At 38.9% G+C, this 20,188-nt stretch overlaps 1 protein-coding gene across 1 annotated transcript in view; it reads left to right on the top strand.

Moving 5' to 3' along the window:
* Positions 1–20,188, top strand: part of fto (FTO alpha-ketoglutarate dependent dioxygenase) — a 164,552-nt gene that overhangs the window by 58,810 nt on the left and 85,554 nt on the right. The window contains exon 8 of the mRNA XM_041792294.1: positions 17,134–17,258. Within this exon, the coding sequence (XP_041648228.1) occupies positions 17,134–17,258 (125 nt within the window). The remainder of the gene's footprint in view (positions 1–17,133; positions 17,259–20,188) is intronic.

Below are 20,188 nucleotides of genomic sequence, written 5' to 3'. Positions count from 1 at the left end.
TGATAATTGCTTGTCTCATTGGCTGATGTTTTTATCTTCTTAAAGCAATTCTGGCCTTCTGCTTCTTTTTTTGTCTTTTATTTTGAAATTTGATTTATTTATTTTTTTATCTGGACCCGTCAGGTAAATGTGGCTTAAATTTAGGGATGTATGGATTCCTACTGTAGTTTCTCAGCAGAAATAGGCTGAAATTTTCCTATCGACACTGATAATAAGTCCGGTACTGGTATCATGATGATACTGTCCTGCATCCCTACTTTGCAAAACCAAACAAGTTGAAACATCTCAAAATTTTTGTTAAACTGACTACATTAATGTTTTTAAGTAGTGGAAATACATTTTTTTAATAATAATTAATTTTACATTTATTTTGGATTAACTGGACCTTTTTTAAGTCAAACTGCACTGTGGAAACTTTCCTACACTAAAAATTCTGTTTCAATCCAACTCAAAACAATGTGTTTAAGTACTGTTCATAAAGCCATGTGGTCTTCATCCACTGCAACTTTCCTTTATTTTTATAACATACTTTAATATTGAACAGTTATGCCACCCAAGCTGGTCCAATTTAAGGGTCTACAAGTGACAATGAGTGAAAAATGCACAATGAACCAGGAAGTCCTCTTCCATCATATTCACCATACCATCCACCATGTATTATAGTTGCTCCATACAAGTGGGACTTTCTCACTGAGTCAGTAACTTCATTCATAGTGCAAAAGTGGCTAGTACCCAAAGGCATTCTGGGAAAACTCTGTAAATTATGAGACAATTGAATGATTGAATTCTGTTTACCTAAACTGTGTTCAATCATCTCAGAAAAATGAGCTGAAATAGCTATTTTGGATTTTTAAGGTAACACAACATATTTCTTTTAACAGCATTCAACTGTTTGGTCTGACAAAATAAGTGTAAAGAAATATTCTTGGCTTAAGATTTAGACAAACCCTTGAATATTTGTGAGATTTTGCAGTGCTTTTGGAAAGTATTCAGACCTCTGTCATTTTTTCTGTTTTGTTATGTTGCAGCCTGATACTAGAGTCAGAAAAATGTACTTTTTATTCTCATTCATTTACACTCAGTACTACATCATGACAACAGAAAACAGAATCCTTTAAAAAATTAATACTGAACACTTTAAGAATGCACTGTATTTGCTAGTGTGCTAAATATGATTCCAGTTGCCTTTTCTTTGACAGGATGGTTCCAGTTTGAGCACTTTACCATCACTGTTACTCAGCCTATTTCTCATACTTGAAATTATATCTCAGTATCATGATGGAGCTGTTTGGTCTCAGAAGGTGCAGGTGTTGAGAGCCATTACCTTTTTTACCACTGTAAACTCAGACCTGAGCAAACCTGTTTCAGGGCTATGGATGACTGAATTTGGAATGTGTTAGAGGAAGTTCATCATTGACATTATTTCACAATGTTAAGACCACTAAAAGAAACAGCCACGGTGTCACGTCACTGCCGCTTATGAAAGCAAATGAGGTCATTGAAAACCTCCACATATTTTGTTTTTGTATCAGTGACTGTCAGCTGCAGTATGAGAACACCTCATCTTTACAGTGAGAGGGAGGAGGATTTGTTATTGACAGTGGTTTGGATAATTTATTTTGTTTGTGTGTGAATTGTGCTGTTGACAGTGTTTTTACTGTATCAGCGAGCTTTGAAGGTGGCTTGTCTCGTCTTCTTAGAAAACAAATGAGCACTTTACAGAGACTGATCTGCCTTATCCGCTTAGCAGCTTCTTCAATCCCCGTATTTATTTATTTACTCACTTATTTACTTACTTATTCATTTACTTACCTCTGTCTGGATTTGGTTTGAATTCTCTGCCCCCTCCCCTTACCCGAGCCCCCTCCTCTTCCTCTCTTTCTCCTCATCCTTGGCCTCGATCAGCAAGATAAGCCTTCAGAGGAGGGGAGATAACATCCATTAAAGTGGTAAAGAGGAATTATGGGGCAGCTCAGATTAATCACTGCTTGGCTTAATCGCATTCAGTGCGGACGCCGGGGTTGGCTGCAGGCCCCAGCTTTTTCCTGTGTCATACCAACAGAGGGAGAGATGCTGCAAGGGAATCTGTGTGGTTATGTGTGTGCTGAAAAGTGCCTTGATGGGATAGAAAGTATAAAAAAAGATGAAAGAGAGATTTGAGAGCATCTCGGAGAAAATCCCACCCCTCTCGTATCTGACTAGAGACATCGACACTAACCAGCGCTTGATATATAATTATTGCAGCACTTTGATCCAGGTGTAATTGTTTACTCTTGCAGGCAGTCATGTCAAAGGGCAGAAGAGAGATAAACAAGCACAGACACAAGGAAACACATTGATTTGTTCAGAAAATAACCTCAATTACTGTTTGATTTATGCAGTTTTGTGCAAAGTTTACTTACTGAATCTTGAGTACATGGCAAGAGCTTGTCAATCACATATACAATATTTCTCATTTTCAGAAAACAAAAACACAGTGAGGTGCTTTAAGACAAAAAATTGAAATATTGTCTTAATCCTACACACATACTTTTTGTGAATCAGTTGATTCTGAATATGGATCTATGTCTGATTTCATATTGTTGTTTATTGCATGCCAAGCCAAATTATTCAACTTCAAATTTATCTGATCACATAAACATAGAGAAAGTCTCAGATGGCTTCAGATTTTCCAGTCTTTAAAAGAAATACATAATAAGTAAAAATAATAAAAATCCACATTAAAACTAAAGCTGGTTCAAAAGCCAAACATACTTCCATAAGGTTCTTCCTGCGCTGTTGTTCTCACTTGGTGGATCAGGACTCAAAGGTGGGTCAAGGAGCATTTTCCAAGTAAACAGTAGTTGGTCATTCTACGTATTTTTTGTACTCACATTTTTCAACAATTGTCCCATAATTTGTAGTTTTCCCAGAATGCCTTTGGGCATTAGACACTTTTGCACCATGAGGGAAGTTACTGACTCAGAGACGTCCCACCTGTGGGGACCAACTGAAACACTGTAAGAAAGATGAACTGAACTCTAAGGAAGTACACTTCCTGGATCAGTGGCACCTCTCAATCTTTCACTGTAAGACTGAGCAGTAAATAAGTTAATGAATGAAATTAAGAAACATAAAAGTAGTGCTGTAAACAATGCGATTAATTTTGATTAATTAATCATAGAAAAATATAATGTGATTTAAAATCTAGGCGGAGTAAACGCACTCCAATGTCATCACACCAATATCCACAATGGCTTTGTAAATTTTATGAAAATATATGTCAAAAAATCTCTGTGTTCTTAACTTTTTATTTTATCTGACTCAAAGATCAACATGATATAAAACTGATTAATAAGTAAACAATCTGTCCTCGGTCTCCCCCCCTCCTATGACTGTCTGCCTCTGGCCAGACACACTCTTGTGCAATCTTTCCCTTACAGTATTAATATCTGACGCTGTTTAAAAAGCTTGTAGAAAGTTCCAACTCCATTCCAAGAATGTTCTTTATGATTGATTGATCACTATTAATATTAAGTCTACCTGTAATACCCTTAATCTTGTTCTAGAATAACCTATTTACTCCCTAGCAAACCATGATTCAACCTGTGCATTTAACAACATTAAAACTGAGAATCAAAATGCTCACACTCTTGTTATATTCAATAATGTATCACATCCTTAAATTTCTTGCCATTAACATTGCTTGTGCGGGATGGGTTGGACAAGTTGAAAACCTGCTAGAAAATTGGGATTCATTTTTTCCAACAATGTTATTCTAAAAAATCCTGCTAATTAAATACATGTTAATATGTTTGACAAATAACACAACAAAGAATCACCATAAGTCTAAAAGTAAGATATCACTCCATTATCAAACTACATTTTTTAACAGTTCATCCATGGCAATGCAGAGAAAAGCCTCCATGTGATGAAAATCTGTAAATCCATAATCAGCTTACTGTTCAGTTTTTGCAGTTAACACAACAACATACCACTTAATACCTCAGTACCTCTGTAATTCTTCACAATCACTGGAGCAGCTCTCATACTGAGGTTCTTAAGACTTTGAAAACAATGAGCAGAGAGATGCCGGGAAGACGGAGTAAAATCATCTGATTTGCTTGAAGAATTGTGAAGAAAAGGACAATATACGATGATTGCATGTGAAGAGGTGGAAGTGGTACAGGGAGGTTCAACGCAGGAAAAATATGGAAGAGAACAAAAGATTCAAGTTAGACGAAGAGCATGAGGAAAGAAGTGAACCTGAAAAAGATGAAAAGCTGGTGCTGTAAACACAGGGTGTAAGTACGGTCAGGAGGAAGTACGAGTCCTGGGAGCCTTCTGGAAAGTTCCTTGCTTCACTTTTTGTCTGTGCATCTTTTACAAAAAGGCATGGACAGTACGAAGAGGATAACCCAACAGAGATGAAACTGAGATGTATGTTTTCAGGGAAATCTGATTGTCTCCCATGTAAGACTAGACGGCATCCTTTGTATTTCCCAGGGTGTTTTTTTTTTTCTTTTTTTAACCATTAATCATAAAAAAATATGTTTTAAACGCTAATGTCACTGCTGCATTCCCAATACCCATTAAAGGTTTTCAGTGGGCTTATAATTGACAAATGATGCTTGCATTCCAACAAACCCAGACCATTTTTCTCTAGGCCTTACTTTTAACACCTTGTTAAACTGTGAGCACACATAACTGTAGTAATTACTGTAGCTCAGAGTTGAAGAAAGAATTTACAATGCAAAATCTAATTGACTTTTACAAGTGCTTGTTCAGGTAATAACTGTTATTTTCACCTTGGCTATCCTTACACTTGTTTAAAACCCATCTGATCACTTTAAAACATAGCCACCTTGTGAACTCTGATGATGAACCTTTCAAATTATATCATCAAGCATATGTAACGTACTGTTTTGTTTAACAGACATGGTGACGCCAAATGGCCATCCTTTCAGGGGGTGAAGCTGGTGTAGATTGAGCAACTGATGGGTGGTGTTAAATGGGTGAGATGTAGGACAATGTAATTAACGCTAGTCCTTTAGCGGGCCCCGCCTCGCTCCACTGGGAGTGCCCGATATAGCGCTCATTAATTCCTATTTGTGTGTAATGAGAGGGTCATGTTGGATGTAATAAATGGGTCTTTTATTTGGGTGAATGCTGCAGGGCGGCATCCTCTCTTGGCTAACAGTCTCATAAACACCCTTTAGCCACTCTCATCAGCCTCCCTGGGTGGCGAGTGATCACACATTACACAGCAGTGGGGGACAAAGTAAAGTGTGTGAATGTGTGAAAAGCAGGTGTGATTAGAAATACTTGACTTACTTCAGCATAATTTTGTCATTTGTGCCAGCTGATAACCTGTATGGTTGGACCATATCAGCAGTGTATGCAGGACTTGACATCAGCCTTTATTTGCTCACAAGCCACTATGGCTCATTGTTTCCCCAAGATTTTAAGCACTCATCACTTTGTCCAACCACAATTTTGTTATTGGAAATATATGCTTTATAAATGTTTTTACACCAGAACTAGACTTCGACCCTTTTAAATGAATGACTATAGTACTTCTTGCTTCCAGGCGTTTTTTCTTGTAGTGATCATTAGCTTGCAAGTTTTATCCAAACCTGGCCATAGATTATAGAAATGTTGAATTTCTTGTGTTTTTTTTTTTTTAACAGAATGACTGATTCTAAAAAAACTGTTAAAAGAAAATTTGGGGAAAAACTTGTAACTCAAGTAACCTCCTTGCAACTTGCTGACTTGAGTTGTATGAACTTAATTCAGTTACTTGAAGCATTTTGAGTGGAGATACTGTCTGCTGTCAAACAACAAAGTGCTGCTAAATTTTCTTATGTTATGACAACTTAATTGCTCGATGTTGGTATTGTTTCAAATACTCAACTTGAGCTTACATAGTGCTTTTTCTAGTCATCTGACTACTGAAAATGCTTTCATACACCTACCCATTCACACCCTTAAATACCATTCACTCCACATTCACACACTGATGGCAGAGGTTACCATGGAGAAGTGGCCTGTATTAGCTGACCCAATTCAAACACATCCGTACCCATTTGCACGCCCCTGATTAGGGTTAAGTTAAGGACTAGACTTGGGTATCCTTTGTTTTTTTTCTGATACTGATGCTAAACCAATACTTTTTAAAAAGGTGCCAGCTTCTAAACAGTACCTGAATGGGTACTTTTAGGAGAAATAAAGTGTTTTAAAAGTTGGAATCTCAATAAAAGTCTCTGTATCAAGAAAGATTCAGAAATAAAATTCGAATAGACAATATAAGTAAACAGGTGTAATTTCTTCACATAATGCATTTTGTGGCTTTCTTTTAGAATGTGGTGAGGTACCGAAACGAAGCACCAAAATCTCTCATAATTTGGTACAGCAGGTATCAGATGCATTGATACTGGTGCTAAGTTGGTACCAGATTTCAATACTCATCCCTACCAAGGACACATCGACATGTGACTGCAGGAGCTGGTGATCGTACCTTCAGATTGTGAGATAACCAACTCTACCAACTGAGCCACAGCTGTCCCATAATGGCTGAAAATTTATTATATATGCTTTAGTTAAATACCTTAAATTTACAGCCGGTATGATGATGATGCTTTGATGAACAATGATGCAGCTTAAGTTACGCTATAGCTAGCTTAAACATAGCCTTTAGTGTGGACCTTATGCCATAATTTGAGACAGAACTTACATACAGATGGTGCAACAGACCACAGATCACCTTGGCTACATTCACACTGCAGGCTTTAATGTTCAATTCTAATTTTTTCTCAGGTCTGATTTTTTTTTTTGTTTAGCTGTTCACGCTGCAGTTGAATCCCAAAAGATCGGCACAGTATCTGGTTTAGAACCACATACAGTATGAAAGTGGCCTGGATTTGAAAAGGTCAGGTTCAATGTGACTTGTGCTGTTCACACTGTCAGAATAAAGGGGGTGAAAAGAACCAGACTAAAGAGATGCTGTAATGCTTGACCTTGGCTGCTGAGGGACACACATGTGTGTGGACATGCATCAAGCCTGACTCTGGCTCTAATGGTGCTGATGGCATATGGTACTCAGTGGAGATGGGATGGACACCATTCCCTTCATTGAAAGTTACTGTAGTATTATATCGACTTTGAAACTACTATACTACGAGTTGAAAAATGTTTATCTAGTTGCTTTAATGTATTGTGCTTTAATGATCAGAATTAAAGAGCTTGAGGTAAGATAATGCAATAGGAACTACAGTAACTAATTCAAAGTTCAACTAGTTTTGAAGTTACAAAGTTCAAGAGTCACCATAATTGAAATAACATCCTGACCAGACCGAGCCACTGGGCCATTTTTTATTCAAAGTTTATTCTTGAAACTAAAGTATGTTTATGAATGATTCTGCAAAAGCTTTATAGCTTTTAGGAAAGTAGAAAGCACTCTGATGGAAGAGAACCCGCAAATTTGAGATTCTAATCTGTTCTTATTTAGACATACTTACTCTTTTTCATTGTGTCTTTCAGGTAATTCACATCTGATGTCAGACCAGACATATACAAGAGTCTGTTTAGTTTCACTACAGCAGCTCCATGTTTTTAAGCCAATTGAGGAATCACTGCGCTTCAGACTTCTTGTAGTCAATCAAAACTCTGTTAGCAGCACATTTCAGACCCAGTAGACATATTACCCCATAAGAGAAAATTCCTCTCTTAAAACATATCTAGATGGATGGAAACCGTTTTTATTGGTTTAGCATTTTTGAAGAGTTGAAATATGGTGCAGTGTGTGTTACGCTGTAACTCTGGGGCTACGAAAAGCTGGCTTCGGCCCCAGTCAGCAAAAAGCTTTTTACTGGCAGGAGAGTTAGGTGCTGATCACAATCTACTATCTTGCAAGAATCAGGACTCAGCTTTCATAAAGTGAAAGAGAGTGAGGGGGCTTTAACAGAGCAGAAGGTGCTTGAGTGTCACGCTCATCGCAAACATCTCTGTCCAGCTCTGTCTTCATTGTCCTGAATTAGTCAAAGCGCCTCTCAAAGCTTTCTTCTGATTGATGGATGAGGCATTCTTGCCAAGGCAGTGTGGAGTGAGTTTGCACAAGTGTGTGTGTGTGTGTGTCTCTTGTCCCAGACAAAAAAATATGTGGGTTAGCCATTAAGGCCAACTGGATCACTCTTTTATCGTGAGAAAGACAAAAGCCTCACAAGAAACAGGCCGGTGAATTTTTATGTGATATTTGTGGGCCCATTGGACTACGACCCAACAACAGATTTGCCTTTTCTTCTCGCCACCAGAAAGGAGCGCCACAAAAGCCTGTGAGTTCTGCTTCATTTGACCCTGTGGAAAGCATATGTCCTTCCATCCCGCCTGTATTCTACCCAGAAGATGGACTACCGTTGGGGCCACAGAAAGCATCCCTGCCCACTTGAGTTTGTTACAATGCCTTCAAACAAAATCCCTTGTCAGGGGCCTTCCCTTTTTGGGAGTTTCTCTACACCCCCCAAACCCATTGTCACTTCAAACATGTTGCTCTGATGTTTCAGACACATTTTTCTAATGTTTTACACTCCATATAATCTGCTGTGTGGAGCAAAGCCTATTTTACTGGCTGACATAATTGATGGTGCCCGCGACCTTACAAGGGTCAATCTGGCAGAAAGGCCTCTGTTTCTATCAATGTGGAGCCCCACACACACACACACACATACACACACTCCTTTTCTCAGAAAACAACTTTCAAAGACATTTAAGGTGTCTTGGTTTAGGTTGAAAAACCATTAGTCTTCTATTTTCATAAGGAAAAACCATTAAAAAATGTCAAATTTAAATATTTTGATAATAATAAATATTGTAATGCAATACTTGTTTTAAAATCATTCTTTTAGTAAACAAAAGTTATGATTTATCATGTCACCTTTGGTAAAGAGATGACATTATTTTTTTGTATACATCCCCAACATGTAAAAGTATTACACTCAAAAGTGCCCCTTAAGTCACACTGATATATAAGGCATGGGGTTGTTTCAGAGGGAAAAAAAGTTTAAACTTATCTTCCTGCAGGTTGGTTTTCGTTGTGTTAAGCAAATTCTCGACATGCAGCTTCTGTGCAGCTATCTAGCTGTATTAGTACCACCTGTTTTTTGGCCATGTGGAGTTTGCAATTATGCTAGCTACGGGTACAGTATAGTTGACCATATTTCCCTCAGAGGTCATCACACACTGCCTTGTAGTTGAGTTGTGTGGATAGAGAAGCTTATTGTTGGTGATGTAGCATATTACAACCATCATCCTAGGGTGCAGGAGAACAGGATAATATTTACAGGAGGCAGCTGTAGAAAAATGTTAATATGATAGCATTAGACTCATTTTTTTGCATGAGATGTCTCCTGCAGACTATTCATCTGAGATGCTGTATATCTCAGAACAGAAATACACGCTAAAACTTTTCTAAACTTCTGTTTAGGATTAGGGTAACCTAACCTGCAAAACCTCATTACAAAACATTGAATAAAGCTGTGTAGAAAGTTTGCTTAAAAACCCAGCAGGCGTAGCTTATGTAGCTCTGTTAGCTGTGTAAGCTATGTGGATAATTGAGCTATGTAGCTAGCGTAGCTAAAGCTAAACTAACAAAGCAGCTACATAGGCTATGTATCTACTTTAGCGACATATCTAAGTTAGCTTTAGCTACATTTGCAAAAGCTCACATTGGTAAAGCTAGCTATGCTATATATAATGTAGCTATGTAGCTAATGTAGCCAAGGGAACTATGTAGCTAATGTGGCAAAAGCTGAGCTCACAAAGCAACTGTTAGTTACATGGGAATTTTATTTACATAGCTACACTAGCTTTCGTTGCGTTTGCTGCTCAAATCACATAACTAGTGTTGCTGTTAGCTTTAGCTAAAGCTAAGGAAGCTAAAGTGTGCCACTGTTTGTGTAACTACTTCTAAAACAGGTCTACTGTATATATAACTTAATCCCAGATTAGACCTCTGAGGTTTTTTCTTCGTTTTAGCCATGGAATCTTGCTTGTTCTGTAATGTTTGCAATGCGAAACCTGACCTGCAAAACCTGTTTACAAAACATTTAATAAAGCTGTGTAAACAGTCTTCTTACAGGAGAAAAGCTTGCCTCCATGAAAACATTCTTACACAGCAAGTGTAGTTTATGTAGCTCCGTAAGCTGTGTAAGCTATGTGGATAATGGAGCTATATAGCTAAAATAGCTAAAGCTAAACTAACAAAGAAAACATAGGCTACGTATCTACTTTAGCTACATAGCTAAATTAGATTTAGTTAGCTTTCTAATCCCAGATTAGACCTCTGAGTTTTTTGTGATTATTAATTATTAATGTGATTATTTTATGAATGTAACTGCCAGATATTGTTTTGAATGAAGTTTAATTGGAAAAAAAAATCTAAAACTGGAAATATGTTGCACCAGCAAATTACTTCCTATCTGATGATATATGGGGTCTCAGATTAACAGTCTATGAGAATGGCTGTCGGAAATTTAAGGTCTGCAGCCAGACCCCTCATGGATTTTTAAAAAAGAAAACAAAAGGTTGATAAATATTATTTGGGGGACTTTGAATATACCTGGCTGGCCCACCCAAGTAACTTTATGTGTGGAAAACAGTGACTGAGCTCTCTGCTAACAGTAATGGTTGTAAACTATGGTTCCACATCCACTGTGTCTGCTGCCCACCTCAGCTGTTCACATGTTCACACTAGCACTCCACAACATAAATTTACTGTATACCTCTCTACATTTCAAAAGCAGCATTATGACCATACACTGTTAAAGCGTCACCACCAGCCTGGTCTAAATCTCTGTGCCCTTTTGTATTAACTGAAGAAAAGTTTTGAAATGAACCTTTTAAGAAAGTCCCCAAAAGTCAATTCTGAGTCAGTTCCAGTTGTAGAAGCTGCTCAGAGTTTCTCATATAATTCAAAGACGCACACAAGCCATCAAAAAGAAAAAGACTTCCTTCAGAGAACATTTTTATATAACTTGCTTCCTTTATTCTGTCTTTTGTGTCCTCTTTGATATTATCAAAGTTGTGAACCTTCAAAGCCTTGAACACAACCCTGACCAGCATTGTGGAGACCCTACAGTCCTCCTGAACAGAAACACACATACTGTACCCACACCAGTCAACCAGTCTCACGTAATGGAAACTGAGAAAATTTAATTTCAGATATGCCTCAATTTTGAACCACCTGTAATCATATGACAGAAGGCAGACGTCTAGAAAAACACACACAAGCTCAAAAATACACACTTTTTATGACTTGAGGTGTGATGTCACAGAAAAGTGAATGTGGTCCAAGCTTATTTCTTCCTGGGCTAATATAATTTTTTTTCCAGTGGAGAGTCCTCCCCAAGAGCAAAGTAACTTAGTGGTGGCATGCTGCAAACACACACAGATCCCTTGTCCAGACTGGAACTGACCCTGGCAGGATCACAGCTCCCCTGTTGTTTATATCAGTAAGGAGAAGCTATCCATTACCCTGAGCAAGGTGCCTGATGCCTTTTTCCACCAGCGGTCAAGGTGATATTGGTTTCTTGTATTAGGGGAGGTGGAGGAAGCCAGAAGTGTGCCAAACTGGTACTCCTAGGGCCTCTGAAATAAAACGTCTGAACATCTGGGTTTAAACTGTGGCAAAAGTCAGAGAAATTATTGAATATGGGGAAAATGTTAAATGCTGAAGGAAAGTTACTTGCCAATGTGAAAAAAAATGGCTTCAAATTAGGGTAGAAAGACAATAAAAGCCAGAACCAACAACAGTCCTATTTTGTGTTACAGTCCAGGTATGTCACAGTGGTTCACCAACTAAAAAAATATGCAAAAAAACTTTGAAATATTCTAAGGGGTTTACCTTTAGATTTGATCAACCCTGGCTATAATTTAAACCAGCAGAGGTCTGAAGACCGTGTTAAAGCTTTACTAATACTGTATTAAGATTTTTGTATCTTTTTTAAAGGATAGATCCAAAATAGAAACAAAATCAAACAAACAAAAGAAAACATGGATGGATGGATGGATGGATGGATGGATGGATGGATAAATGGAGTGAGTGACTGTGGAAAAACAAGCAAGATTAAGGTTTATCATGCCAAACTGCACTGAACCAAACTGGACCATTTGGTGAAAACAGATCACATGACTTTGCTCCTCTACACATTAGACGGAGGTTTTAATCCATGTCTGCCCCTCTCTACATGAGCTTTTGAGTGTTTTGCCTCAATTTGTCACTATTGTATGAGGAAATCCCTTCCTTTCCCTCATATGGAGTTCTTTGCTCTTATGTGATGCCATCTGCAAACAACCTATAGTACACAGTTGTAAAGAGTGATGAACCACTATAATGAAGAGCAGATTGGTGCAAGGTAATCATCATTAATTACAGACTCCAAAGGACTAGCTGTTATTAAGTTAATCTGCAGGAAGAAATCCAGGTAATTTTCTGTTTAAAAAAAGACTAAAAGGTGCTAAAAGAGGTTGAAAGATCCCAAAACCATCTGCAATGAAGGAGAAATCAACAAAAATGAAATCCGCAAAACTTTTTGTAGTGTTGCTCTCTCTATTGGGGTAGAGCTGTGCAGTTACAACCAGCTCCATACACTAAATTATTAATAATTTTTAAAAATGTGAAAGGGATGCCATAAAGGTTTTAAGTTAAGTCTGTATGCTTTTGTGTTAAACTGAGCCATGGATTATTATTTAGGGCCATGCTCCCTTGCATATGGGCTCACATGCAGGTAACAAGGAGAGAGATGCAGAGATCCATCTGACAGGCGGAGGTACATTTAGGAGGAGAGGCACCATGGGCGCAAATTAAAAATGACCAAAATGTTTGTTGTTGCATGTGAGTTTGTTTACCATCTACCTTCAAGCAACCAACCATCATTTGGAAAGTCTACTCTGGTCTATAAATTCCCCCTCTGTTAAAATAGTAAGGGAGTTGATTTTGCCATTTTATTTTTTTGTGGCTTGCAGACATAAAAGGTTTTCCATATAAGAGAGTGCCAGTGGGCTTAAGAGTGCTATGGGTCTCCTGAAAGTCCTGGTCTAACGTCAGCTTAGGCATTTCATGGGGTGTTAACAGTTTCTTAGACACTCTGGTGGTCAGCTGGTAGCTCTGTTTTATGGAGTGTAAACCTTTAGTTCTGCATGCATCTTTTTTTAAACCTCACTCCTTTCTTAGCTATAGCATGAACCGTGACAACTGTTCTGCAAAGTTTGAAGGAAGATACACCATATTTCGCTGTGTGTAGCAATGAAAACAATCTCTTTCTATTATTCTTTGCTGAATGAGTGACATGTTGTTATGTGATAGAATAGACAGATGCTTGTTGGTGTTAAGATACAGTCCTGGCTGGAGGTGTTAGTGAGCTGCCCCAGGCTGCCCTCCAGCCAGCCTTTGCTTGGAATGCTATCATCACTCCAGCTCTCCACCAACCAAAATATCACCTCAGCCTGGCTACATGTTTGTTTGCCTACTCTGCCTCTGCACAGGGCCGGAGTTGTTTAACCCTTTGTTGTAAAATAGACAGTGGATTTTGGGTTCTGAAAATCAGAGTTGGAGGCACCCAGGAGGACCTTCTTGTCCTTTTGTTCACCCCGGGATGTGGCCTGGGTCAGGGGGACATCTGTGGTCAGCATCAGGCTGGGAGAGGTGGAGGCTGAGGATGCTACTGTCATCAAGGGGTAAATAGACGGAAAGAGCGGCCTGATTAGTGCTAACACAGACCCAGAGATAAAGGCTTGGTATTGCTGGACCAGTAAACAACCAGTGGGCTGTCCTACTTGCCCTGGGATCAGCCTGTGGCCAAACCTGGAGACCTCCTTCAGCACCAGGTCTTCTAAACACAAGATCAGAAGAACTCACACATGCACACCTAAATGGGGAGGAGGTTTGGTAGCACACATTCACATTATTAGAGGCACACCTATACTCACAAAAAGTATCCAAGAGCAAACATAGAGGCTTTCACATACACACCCTGAAATGTTCACATTCTACCCAAGTACTGCAGTATTTCATGTGTTCATTGGGAAGGTGGCGGTGGTAGACGTCACTGCTAGAAGACGTTGTAGTTCTTGTTAATGACCTCTGTCAAAATGTTTGAGTTTTAGGTAAAAGCTTTTTCAGAGTTGTTTCCATATAAACTGTTGCCATTTTCAGCCTCTGATGCATCATCAGTTGTTGTAACAGATATCTGCAAGCTGGGCTGCCCATCTACCTGGCTGGGCCCTTGAAAAACCCAGGGAGAATGGGCCCAAACCAGCTGTGATTTATTGATGATATCACTGCATGCCTACTGGATCAATAGCAGTGGTGCTAGTGTCCTGGGTGGAAGTTACCTCATTTTGGACCTTAAAAGTGTGTCAAACCATTATTGGGTTGACGTTGGAATTATTTATTCGTGCCACATTTCAACCCCTTTTCACCAGTTTTTGCCCGTTTTACTTCTACTTTACTTCTTTTTGCCAATTTTAGCCCACTTTTGCCCATTTTTGCATTATTTTTCCAAAGTTTTGCCACTTTTAACCCATTTTTATTTTTCCCCTGACGTGCCACTTTTTAGCTACTTTTTTGCCACTGTAACCCATTTTTGCTGCTTTTTGGCCATCTTTTCCACTTTTCTGCCACTTGTTGCCAACCCATTTTTGCCACCTTTTCCCCCATTTTTGCCTATTTTAGCCACTTTCTTGCTACTGTTAACCCTTTCTGCTCATTTGTTAACCACCTTTTGCCTCATTTTACAATTTTTTTTTCTGCTTTTTGCCCATTTCTGCCATTTTCTCCCTGCTTGTTACCTATTTTTGCCTCTTTTCACATTTTTGGAATTATTTTCCATTTAAGTTGTCTCAGTTTCTTCAACTTTATTTTTGGCATTTTTATGTTTTTGCACATAATGGCTTAGCTATGAAGTCTGGCATTGCTTTCCTAAACATCTGATTCAATGTGGCCATCCATATTGTTAAAATTACCAGTAAAATGGTTATTCTTCTTTATAAATCAACAAAATTCACGTGTTGTTGCCTTGATAAGAGTGGTTATCAGTCAGGTTGAAAATAAAATATGGTTATCACGGTTTAACTTTAAAATGGACCATGATTTTTACAGACCTCAACGGGGCCCATAGTTTGGCTGGGCCCCAGTTTGCCAGAGTTAATCCTGGCTCCACTGATTGTGAAGAATAATTTTGACATTACAGCAGCAGCCTGTCACGATTTAGTAATCTAGTTTACTCCTTGTGGCATTGTGCGCCTACTACAACATATGTTTTGTTCCTCAGATTATCCTGTATATGCGAAACACTGAACATTCATGCATTAACTCTGATATTTTTGTTGTTGAAGGTTCTGCCCTTCCCAAACACTGTGTGGTTTTTGCCCAGATAGATATGAACTATATCCCATGCCACTGATATGTGAAACAACACATTCTGCCAGTAGTTCAAGCAAATCACTGACATTTCAGATAATTATCTAAAAATTCTAATACAGAAATTACCTGTTGTAGGTAACCCAAAATGTAATGTCCTCATATGTACATGCATGGTCTTAGGAGGTTAATATAATTGGCAACGAAGCTCAACAAGATGATCTGAAGGTATTTGGACTCGGTCGCATTTAGTTGTGTTGCTTTGACTGTCTGCTGCAGTCCTGGTACTTGACTACCTTTAGCTTTCCATGCTTTTTTCTTATTTTGAGCCCAGGCCAGCTTTAGAAAGAACACTTCAGAGCAGGTGTCAGATCAACTACAAATCACTGCTTTTTAATAGTGTCCCTGAAACAAGGAGACTGTGCTACACAGACAGCATGGCAATATGATGTCAACTGGCTCAGATGGTGATACAGTCTTAATACACTTTCTAATCCTGACACTCATCCCTAAAGGACAGCGTTTGATCCAAAGCAAAATGTACATTTTCCATAGTGAGCACAGCCAGCCCTGCTTCCTCCTGGTCACTGTAATCTTTGCCGTCTCCTCTGAGTCAGGTGTAATCAGTCACACATCACCACATGTTTTGACACCTGTCCTGTGTGGTATAGAGGAAGTAAGCTTATTACTCTGTCAACAAATCACACTCCTCTTCTTTGGAAATACACACTCAGACAATCAAACCCATCTGAACATGAAGTAAGACAGGCAGGTGGATTGTCAGAAAGGGATTAAAAAAGAGAGAGAGAGGAAGAAATGAAGGTTCCCTTACATTATGGTGTTTCTTTTTTTTAAAGAGGGTTGGATGACTGGGGAGGCGAGTGACTGTTAATGGGAAGAAATGAGCGCGCCTTACTGGTGGATGTGACAGGAAGAGACTGTTCTTAACAAGGCGTCAGAGTCAGTCAGAGTTACAGATCCATCACTTCTCAGAGGCTGGGAGGAGGGGGGAGACATTTAAGGATATTCAGAGAGGGAGAGAGTCTGTGAAGGGTAGAGAAGAAGAGGGAGAAAGAGGGATTTGACTGTGGCTGACAGCGCTGCATTTAATTTGGGCTGCCAGATCCTTTTTCATTTGACTCCCTCTCAACCAGCTTAGAGGCTGCGGAGGACTTGGAGGCGAAGGTTTGCCAGGATGTCTCAGATTAGTACTGATGTGCCACGTCACACTTTAAGCCAGCCTGTAATTCATGTTCAACAGGGGGATACTCACATATTACACTGTGCTGTGCAGGACGTGATTAATTGACTCACACTCTAATATTGGGTGTAATTTGCCCATCCTCTGATGTGAAACTGACTTTATACTAGACTTACTGTATGTTGCCGTCCCAGGGATGTTATAATGGAGTCTTGGCTCAGAGCTGAGTAATTTTTAAACTGAGGATAGAAGCTCAGTGACAGAGTGAATTGCTTCCTGAAGTCTTAAACTTGATTCAGTACAGTTTAATATGAAGAGCATGGGTTTAATAGGGCCAAATAGTTTTGATATGAACTACAAAAGGATGAAGTGGGAAGTAAGCTAAACAATATCATTTTCACTGCTGTCGATTTTCTTTTATGGTGCAAATGGAAGTCATACAAAAGGAATAAAGGGTTTAATGACATTTTCCACCTTTAATCTTGCCACTTTAGTTAAACAAAATTAGCCTTTTTTTTAAAATTCTGCTTTTCTTTTGCAGACGATGCTCTTCCTGGCTCAAGTGGAGCAGGAGGGCCAAGCAGGGGAGGGAAGAAGAGAGCTGGCAGAAACCCTGCTGGCTGCCTTGACAGACAGACACCAGCAAAGACAGACGTGGAGAGACAGGTAATACATTGTACACGAAACTTTGTTCTTTCAATTGGCTGTCAAAAGAAAAGATCTTTGCTGAAAGCATGAGTCAGGTTAAAGTAATAAGACTCTTACATTCAAAATGGGAACACCATTAGAGAGCAGTAAGAGCTACAGCTCCGTATCATTTTGGGAATATTTTCAAATATTTAAATTAAATGTTTATTTATTTATTGTTAATCTGTGTTTTTATTAGGGCTGTCAGAGTAATGCATTAATCAGGATTATTTAAGATACTTAATTAGTGCACTAGTGTTTTAATCAGGATAAATTGCATGCTTTATTATTCCTCTCAGCACACTTTGAATAAGCCACTGCAACATCTCCCTGCAGCCACAGTGATGTAAAATGCAGTAAGTCCACTAATTCTTACTTTTCAGGAAACATTGTTATCAAACATTTTCCCTTTTTACTGCTCCCCTATTTATTTTTATTCCATAACAAGTTCTTTTTCTATGTAAGTTTATGCCATAATCAATCATGGTCAGTATGATTTGGCTTTTGTCAATATAAAAAACAGATTTCTACAAAGTAATGTTAATTAGATAAAAATATGTCATGTAAAATAGGTGACGGCATAAATATCACATCAGTATTTAGTAGATGCACCTTTTGCTGCAATCACAGCACTGAGTCTGTGTGGATAGGTCTCAATCAGTCTTGCACACCTGGACAAAGCAATTTTTCTTTGCAAAACTGCTTGGGGTCATTGTCTTGCTGGAAAATAAATCTTTTCCCAAGCTGTATTCTCTATTTTTATTTTACCATCTACAAGCCTTCCAGGGACGGCTGCTGAGAGGCATCCCCACAGCATGATGCTGCCACAACTGTGCTTCACAGTGGGAATGGTTTATCTGTGGTGATGTGCAGTGTTTGGTGTCCGCCAAACATGGCATCTTATCTGATGGCCAAGAAAGCACCATTTTGGTCTCATCAGACCAGCAAACTTTCTCCCATTTGACCACAGAGTCTCCCACATACCTCCACTAATGGAGATTTAATTTGAGTTTTCTTCAACAGTGGATTTCTTTTTGCCACTCTTCCATAAAGCTTTGACTGGTGAAGAACCTGGTAGCAGTTGTATGCAGTCTCTCCCATCTCAGCTGCTGAAGCTTGTAATTACTTCAGAGTAGTCATAGGTGTCTTGGTGGCCTCTCTCACCAGTCTCCTTCTTGCATGGTCACTGAGTTTGTGAGGACGGCCTGATCAAAGCAGATTTACCTATACAGTATATGTTATATTCCTTCCTTCTGGTGGATGTTCAGTGTATTGGATTTTTTTTTAATCCATCCCCCTGACTTATAGTTTTCCCTATGCTGTTCTCTGAGTTGCTTGGTGTTCTTTTATCTTTTATCTGGTGCAATGTAGCCAAGAATGCTGATTAACCAGCAACTGGACCTTCCAGACACAGGTGTCTGTATACTACAATACCTTGAGACACATTCACTGCACTCAGGTGATCCCAATTTGTGAGTTACTAGCACCAATTGGCTGGACCTGTTAAATTAGGTCTGTCACTTTAATGGGGGAAAACATTTATGCAGTCACTTGTATTACCTTACATATCTGTATTTACTTGACATTACTTTGTAGAAATCTGTCCTCACTTTGACATTAAAGAGTGTTTTTTTGGTCAAAAAAAGCCAAATTATACTGACCATGATTGATTTTTGAAATCAATAAAAGTGTAAAACATCCAAGGTAGTGAATACTTTCTGTAGGCACTGTACCTGAGGTCTCTTACTTTTCTTTCAAAATAAAAGCAGGTCAGTATCCAAACAAAGTCAACCACCCCTTGCTTTAGATGATATAAAAATCAAAAATTAAACAAAAATTTAAACCTGTTTTAAATGAAAATGGGGAGATTGATTATGGTTAACAACAGAAATTACAAGATTAATTGCATTCAAAAGTTTTAAGCATCTGACAGCCCTAGTTTTTATACATTTGGTTGTAGACTGCTGGGAACTTATAGTTGAAAAGCATCATTAAAAATATGAGGCAGATAATCTGTAAACTTCAAATAAGTAAATGTATACACATCCCTCACACATCAAATCAAATAAATTCTTGAAATAAAGGTAAAAATATAACCTATCTGTATCATCTATTCTGCTCATGTGCAACCCTCAGTGATACTGGAGAAACTGCCCGGGTTATTATTATCACCATCAAACAAAATATAGATCATCACCTTAGTCCTACTTTACTTCAGTGTTCATTGAAATGTTTCTCTTTGAAGAGCTGATGTGAATTCCACAGATACAGACTGGTGTAGTCTTTGTTTGTTTGTGGTCCTTGGGCCTGGCAGCTATCACTGCTATCACAAGGACACGTGTGTCTTGGATAAGGCCAGTCACTTCCTTCCTTCCAGATAAGGGCAGAGAGAGCATGGATTAGAACACTGGCCATTCATTCAGATAGAGCAAGGCCTCAAACACATACACACAAACAGCACAGTGTTATTTTAGCTGTTCATTCTCTCAGTCACTCTCCCCGTCAGCTCAGGCGAGGACACACACAAACACTGGCATGCATGTATGCACCAGCACATGTTACTCTGCTTATTGTCTCAATCAACACATTTGACCTCAGTGTCACGCATACAAACACACCCACAAACTTCACACCAGACATGATCCAGAGCCTACAAAGCAAAGGTGCCACAGACCGACTCTACAGATTAGAAATTCCTGACAGCATCTTTTCCTTTAAAGATATGTTTAGTTTCGTGCCTTCATATTTCCATTTCGCCCCTTTGTTATAAGTTGTCCCCCCTAGTTGACCCTTAGCTCTTCCCTATCCAGATGAGCCTTGTAAACAGCCTGTTTCCACACACCTTGCTTTGCTGTGTCAACACCCACCGCCTCACATCTATGATGTAGAGCCCGCTATGATAGTGCATT

The sequence above is a fragment of the Cheilinus undulatus genome, linkage group 1 (assembly GCF_018320785.1).
Source record: "Cheilinus undulatus linkage group 1, ASM1832078v1, whole genome shotgun sequence".
NCBI lineage: Eukaryota > Metazoa > Chordata > Actinopteri > Labriformes > Labridae > Cheilinus > Cheilinus undulatus.
This window is presented reverse-complemented; position numbering and strand designations above follow the sequence as displayed.